General features: G+C 42.8%; 1 protein-coding gene across 4 annotated transcripts in view; it reads right to left on the reverse strand.

Moving 5' to 3' along the window:
• Positions 1–7251, reverse strand: part of EML1 (echinoderm microtubule associated protein like 1) — a 201209-nt gene that overhangs the window by 24227 nt on the left and 169731 nt on the right. For 2 of the 4 annotated variants that reach the window (XM_010851370.1, XM_010851368.1), the window contains 3 exons: positions 4655–4804; positions 3630–3699; positions 104–214 (listed from right to left, as the gene is read on the reverse strand). In XM_010851370.1, the coding sequence (XP_010849672.1) occupies positions 104–214; positions 3630–3699; positions 4655–4804 (331 nt within the window). Of the gene's footprint in view, positions 1–103; positions 218–3629; positions 3700–4654; positions 4805–7251 lie in introns of all 4 variants that reach the window. The other 2 variants (XM_010851369.1, XM_010851367.1) reach the window with 1 other exon arrangement.

Below are 7251 nucleotides of genomic sequence, written 5' to 3' on the forward strand. Positions count from 1 at the left end.
TCTGGGCAGGTACGGGCGTGTTAACCTCTCCCTCTTCAACCTTGAGCTGAGTCTCACCTCCCTGTGTGGACAAAGCTGCAAGACCCACAGGGTTCACACTTACAGATTTTGAGAATGCGATACAGGTGACGGCTCGGTCGAAAAACCCGATTCCGACGACATGCAGCGTATTCAGCGTCACGGAATCCCAGATGCGCACGTGTGGGGGTAACTGCTGCTTCGGAAGAAAATGCTGGGTCACTCATCATGCCGGGTCTGCAAATTTACCTTTGTATTGACGCTATTTCTACTTTGTCAAAAGCCTTTTTTTAAAAATGCTATTTCCCCCCAGTTCTTTGTTTTATCCTTTTATTTTGTGAGGCTTTATTTCAAATCAGTTTTGATATTTACATGTAAAATATTAAAGTTTTTTTTTTGGCTACACCACACGGCCTGAGGGATCTTAGTTCCCTAACCAGGGATTGAACCCATGCTCCCTGCACTGGAAGTGCAGTCTTAACCATGGGGCCACCAAGGAAGTCCCAAAACAAAAGTGTTTTTTTTTTTTTCTTTTTAATGCACTTAAGACTCTGTGTTTTTACAATAAATAAAATATTCCCAATATCTCATAATAAATTGTGGAAAATTCTGAAAGAGATGGAAATACCAGACCACCTGACCTGGCTCTTGAGAAATCTATATGCAGGTCAGGAAGCAACAGTTAGAACTGGACATGGAACAACAGACTGGTTCCAAATAGGAAAAGGAGTACGTCAAGGCTGTGTATTGTCACCCTGCTTATTACTTATCTGCAGAGTACATCATGAGAAACGCTGGGCTGGAAGAAGCACAAGCTGGAATCAAGATTGCCGGGAGAAATATCAATAACCTCAGATATGCAGATGACACCACCCTTATGGCAGAAAGTGAAGAGGAACTAAAGAGCCTCTTGATGAAAGTGAAAGAGGAGAGTGAAAAAGTTGGCTTAAAGCTCAACATTCAGAAAACTAAGATCACGGCATCCAGTCCCATCACTTCATGGCTAATAGATGGGAAACAGTGGAAACAGTAGCTGACTTTATTTTTTTGGGCTCCAAAATCACTGCAGATGGTGACTGCAGCCATGAAATTAAAAGACGCTTACTCCTCGGAAGGAAAGTTATGACCAACCTAGACAGCACATTAAAAAGCAGACATTACTTTGTCAACAAAGGTCCGTCTAGTCAAGAATAGATGGTTTGTTTAGTCTAACCAACAAGACTAGATCGTTTTTCCAGTAGTCATGTATGGATGTGAGAGTTGGACTGTGAAGAAAGTTGAGTGCCAGAGAATTGATGCTTTTGAACTGTGGTGTTGGAGAAGACTCTTGAGAGTCCCTTGGACTGCAAGAAGATCCAACCAGTCCATCCTAAAGGAAATCAGTCCTGGGTGTTCATTGGCAGGACTGATGTTGAAGCTGAAACTCCAATATTTTGGCCACCTGATGTGAAGAGCTGACTCATTTGAAAAGACCCTGATGTTGGGAAAGATCGAAGGCAGGAGGAGAAGGGGATGAGAGGATGAGATGGCTGGATGGCATCACCTACTCAATGGACATGAGTTTGGGTAAACTCCAGGAGTTGGTGATGGACAGGGAGGCCTGGCATGCAGAGGTTCATGGGGTCACAAAGAGTCGGACACAACTGAGCGACTGAACTGAACTGAACTGAATATCTTCCGAAGGTCATGGCTCCTGTGGCCAATTTAGCTGTAGGGGAGGTCTACCAAGTTTTAGGGGCTTCTCTGGTGGCTCAGATGGTAAAGAATCTGCCTGCAATGCAGGAGACCTGGATTTGATCCCTGGGTTGGGAAGATCCCCTGGAGAAGGGAATGGCAACCCACTCCAGTATTCTTGCCTGGAGAATTCCATGGACAGAGGAGGCTGGCAGGCTACAGTCCATGGGGCCGCAGAGTCAGACACAAATGAGCAACTAATACCAAGTTTCAAACTTTGAACAGTCAATTCTTGATAACTGTCCCACAGGAACTGATATTCCCATTTGTATATCTAAAGCATCTAAGTTTTAAAACTGAAACATGACAAAGAAAATGGAGTCTCATGTAAGGGTTATTCTTTTGAAGTTTGTCTTGCCACTAAGGGGTAAGCATGTTTAAATTCATCATCATGACTACCACCTGTGGTATTAAGAACTTCACATTCTTGGGCCCCACAGGAGATTGATAATACACAAATACAAGCTTAGAATGGTTATGATTAGTTCAAAACTTTCTCAGCTGTGCTAATTTTTCTCTTCCTTGATAGAAGAAAGCATCACAGAACCACCAGCAGATTTATCAAGAAAAGGACCAGCTTTGTACACAACGGACGGGGGGACTGGGCTCTAGTCTGGATTTGTCTCTAAGTAGCTGGATGTTTGCAGTCACTTGGCCTCTCTGGACTTCTCCACTTGTAAATGGAAAGGAACATCTCAGCTATTCAGAGGGCTCTAAGGTTCTGATACCATTTCAAGGCCAGAAACTGAAATACACAGTTCATCCACTAGAGGGAGGAACAAATGATTTACTAGTGATCTCGAATAACTTTTAAAGGTCATTTAACATTAAAAAAAAAAAAAAAAAGAAGAAGACTCTGTTCCCTGTGTGCTTACAGAATAGCAGTCTGATTTCCATTGTTCCTATTACCTCCTTTCAAGTGTAGGATTTTAATGGAAAATAGCATAAATATTTAAAATTTGATGTTATTAAAATACTTTCTGAAAAATGGTAGCACTCAGGATAAAAATGGAAATACTTAACGTAATTAGTTTCAGATTATACATTGTGCATTGATAGACTATACAAAAGTAGACATCAGAAAAGTTACTAGATGTTTTGGATAAAACAACAATGGCCACAGATTGTGGTAAATAAGTGGAAGCCAGTTTTGAATTGCTGTGTTTGCCAAATTCCACTAGCTCTTTCTCTGATACCTTAAAATACAAACTGAAGTCTTTGCTTACAAAATTTTGCAAAAATCCTTCCAGCAGCCCTTGCAGATGACACATAGACACACACTCCATGGATTAAAGTCATGATAACAAGGGACTCATTCACTGAAGAGGCAAAATGCCCCATAGTCAAACGATTATTTTTCATGATTTTAACTCAACATGTTAATGTTTATCACGTGAGTAAATAATATTGGAAGAATTAATGACTTCTTAGGCAAGAGCGATGCTATTTAAAAATTAGCTGAAATTAACGTGAGCTCAAGGGTTTTTTTTTTTCAAGGTCAGTGTAAGAATTTTCATTTGCAATAAAAATTCAAATTAAAGGATTAAATTCAAATTTGAGCTTCCCAGGTGGTGGTGCTAGTGGTAAAGAGCCCATCTGCCAATGCAGGAGATGTGAGAGACACATCTCCGGGTTGGGAAGATCTCCTGGAGGAGGGAATGGCCACCCACTCCAGGATTCTTGCCTGGAGAATCACACGGATAGAGGATCCTGGGGGGCTCCAGTCCATGGGGTCGCACAGAGTTGGACACGACGGAAGCAGCTGAGCATGCACGCTCACAGACATTATATCCAACAGCTTATTCATCAGCAAAATATTGTCAAAAAAATCATTTTGTGTTACCAGTTCATTACAAAAACATGAAAAGATTACTCACTTTTCCATCCTTGGACGTGCCTGCGACTTGTCCTGTGGCTATTGTGACCCTATCAGGGTGAACTGCAAGGCTAAAAAGAGATCTTCATAAAACATCTGTTCTTACGAAAGTCCAAACTCAAGTTTTCATAGTTTCATTTACCTATATTAACAATGTGTCTATGTTGATTAAACGTTCAGACTGCAAAAAAAAAAAAAAAAACAAAACCCCAAACAAACCAAACAAAGAAAACAGAAAATGTCTACTCTTTTAAAGGTAAGCTTCACTTTTCCCTTGATCAAATACACTCTGGTCAAAAATTTAAATGTGAGAAATATACAGTGTCCAATTTCTTACACACTCTTGATAAATTCTCTGGGCTTCCAAAGACCTTAGACCATTGGTACATATTTCATTTCATCTTCATTTCTTTATCTATAGGGAATTACCAAACTCAAGGGAAATGCATCCCCTGATTGGGAAATACCACTTCGATGTCAGAACTGCTTAATTAGTGTACAGTCTTTATTAAGAAGTCATTTTGAGTCCATCAAACAGCAAAGACATCATCTTTTTTTTCAACAGGATTTTTATAACCGATCGGGGACTTAGGACAAATAGAAATAACATAAACCCATCTATGTATCCACCCATCTGTCTAAGATATATAAAATCATTACCAAAGGTATAAATGAATTATAGGAAAAGCAGACCCAGCCAGAAACAAGAGGCAAAACATTTTTATTAAAAACTGCACACCCAAATTAGAAGCCATTAGCACAAGAAGACCTCCAGATAGGGGTCTGTTGGAGCTATCTGTTTACATAACACGGCTGTTTAAGACAATGTGTCATGAGAAGAGAAAACCAAAGAACAGGTCTTAGAGCGCCAGGGAGCCAGAATACAGCCCAGAGCGCAAACAAGAGCTGTTCTCAAAGACCCCATTTTCTCAGCTCCCTCTGCTTCTCTGTAGTTCTATCCATCACAGAACCCTTTCTGCCAATGCCCTTGCACAGGCGTCACAGGCATCGGTTTTGAGGACTCACCACTTCACGTCGTCATTGTGGCCCGCGTAATGCCTCTGAAGCTGCTCCTCCACGTTGTACAGCACGACCACCGACGCGATGAAATAGACGGTCTCGCCCGTCGGGAGCAAGTACAGGTTATTACGGCAGTCTCGACCCCTGTACCCGTAGCTTCGTGCGTGTCAAGATAAAACTTGCCTTCTTTTAGGAGCTAACAAAACATCAGCTTTCTTCAGCTGGGACAGGCACTAAATTTCTATGTGACTGTTACCATCAATTTCACTAATTTAAAGAAGACTAAATTTGAAACACTCCGTGCCAAATATTCAATACATCGGACCCCCCTCAATAGGCAGGCAACAAAGTTGCAAAAGGTAATTGATGTAGTGGAAATTGCTGATATTTTTTTTAACAATACAAAGGTGTGGGTTTTTTTGAAAGTATGTATTATAATGACCTGGTAGCTCAGCTGGTAAAGAATCCGCCTGCAATAAGGGAGACCCCGGTTCGATTTCTGGGCCGGGAAGATCTGCTGGAGAAGGGACAGGCCACCCACTCCAGTATTTTTGGGCTTCCCTGGTGGCTCAGATAGTAAAGAATCTGCCTGCAATGCGGGAGACCTGGGTTCCATTCAGCTTGATGAAACATGGTGATTTGCTGTTCTACTGCTAACAGGAACTGGATCAGACGCTTGTGTAATAACTAGGAAGTGAACTCTTTGATTTGGCCCATCAGTCACGGGTCCAGGAAATCAGTGGCCAGGGCCTACACTACTTTGTTGAGCTGCTGAAATCTTATGTGGATATGTTTCCCTCACACCTAGGCTGGGTTTAAATTTTTCCCAAGCTGGTCTCCTGAAAGGCCGGTGGCCATAACATTCTGTTAGAGGTACTATCCTGACTCTAGAATCAAAGTCACCCGAAGGGTGACTTGACACTAATTTCCCGAGAATGCTGGGGTACTCTGCTCATTTTTTTTTTCTCTTTCCTTTCTGCTGCCTCTCTTGCATACCGTTTATTCTAGTTACCTCACTACTTGCTGAGATCTGCTGAACCATGGCCACAGTCTAGAATGCGTCCACTTGCTGTCTTGAATCTAACTTTTAAAGCCAAGGGCTTGCTTCTGGGACTGGAATTGAAAGGCAGAACAGGGCCACTGAATCTTGTCATCTTTGAACTCTCCACGTTATCATCATCCTGAGACACACACCTGCTACAGGGGACCTGAAACTGCCGTCACGCTGGTGCTGAGGGAGAGAGGCTCAGCCTGGTTCTAGAACCATGGCTGGAAGATTACTTGAATCCTACTACGGTCAGTGGCTTTTGTAGCTTGTTTGGAAAACAAAACACATCTGACAGCGTCGTGTGCGTGCAGGCGTGCTCAGTTGCGTCTGACTCTTTGCAACCACGTAGACTGTAGCCCACCAGGCTCCTCTGCCTGTGGAATTTTCCAGGCAACAATACTGGAGAGGGTTGCCATTTCCTACTCCAGTGGGTCATCCTGACCCAGAGACCCAAGTCTCTGGCGTCTCCTGCACTGGCAGGTAGATTCTTTACCACTCAGTTCAGTTCAGTTCAGTCGCTCAGTCGTGTCCGACTCTTTGCAACCCCATGAATCGCAGCACGCCAGGCCTCCTTGTCCATCACCAACTCCCGGAGTTTACCCAAACTCACGTCCATCGAGTCAGTGATGCCATCCAGCCATCTCATTCTCTGTAGTTCCCTCCTCCTGCCCCCAATCCCTCCCAGGGTCTTTTCAAATGAGTCAACTCTTCGCATCAGGTGGCCAAAGTATTGGAGTTTCAGCTTCAGCATCGGTCCTTCCAATGAATATTCAAGACTGATTTCCTTTAGGCTGGACTGACTGGATCTCCTTGCAGTCCAAGGGACTCTCAAGAGTCTCTTCCAACACCACAGTTCAAAAGCATCAATTCTTCGGCACTCAGCTTTCTTCACAGTCCAACTCTCACATCCATACATGACCACTGGAAAAACCATAGCCTTGACTAGACGGACCTTTGTTGGCAAAGTAATGTCTCTGCTTTGAATATGCTATCCAGGTTGGTCATAACTTTCCTTCCAAGGAGTAAGCGTCTTTTAATTTCATGGCTGCAATCACCATCTGCAGTGATTTTGGAGCCCAGAAAAATAAAGTCTGACACTGTTTCCACTGTTTCCCCATCTATTTCCCCTGAAGTGATGGACCAGATGCCATGATCTTAGTTTTCTGAATGTTGAGCTTTAAGACAACTTTTTCACTTTCATCAAGAGGCTTTTTAGTTCCTCTTCACTTTCTGCCATAAGGGTGGTGTCATCTGCATATCTGAGGTTATTGATATTTCTCCCAGCAATCTTGATTCCAGCTTGTGCTGCTTCCAGCCCAGCGTTTCTCATGATGTACTCTGCATAGAAGTAAAGCAGGGTGACAATATACAGCCTTGATGTATTCCTTTTCCTATTTGGAACCAGTCTGTTGTTCCATGTCCAGTTCTAACTGTTGCTTCCTGACCTGCATATAGATTTCTCAAGAGCCAGGTCAGGTGGTCTGGTATTTCCATCTCTTTCAGAATTTTCCACAGTTTATTGTGATCCACACAGTCAAAGGCTTTGGCATAGTCA

The sequence above is a fragment of the Bison bison genome, unplaced genomic scaffold (assembly GCF_000754665.1).
Source record: "Bison bison bison isolate TAMUID 2011002044 unplaced genomic scaffold, Bison_UMD1.0 scf7180017864302, whole genome shotgun sequence".
In the NCBI taxonomy this organism is placed as follows: Eukaryota; Metazoa; Chordata; class Mammalia; order Artiodactyla; family Bovidae; genus Bison; species Bison bison.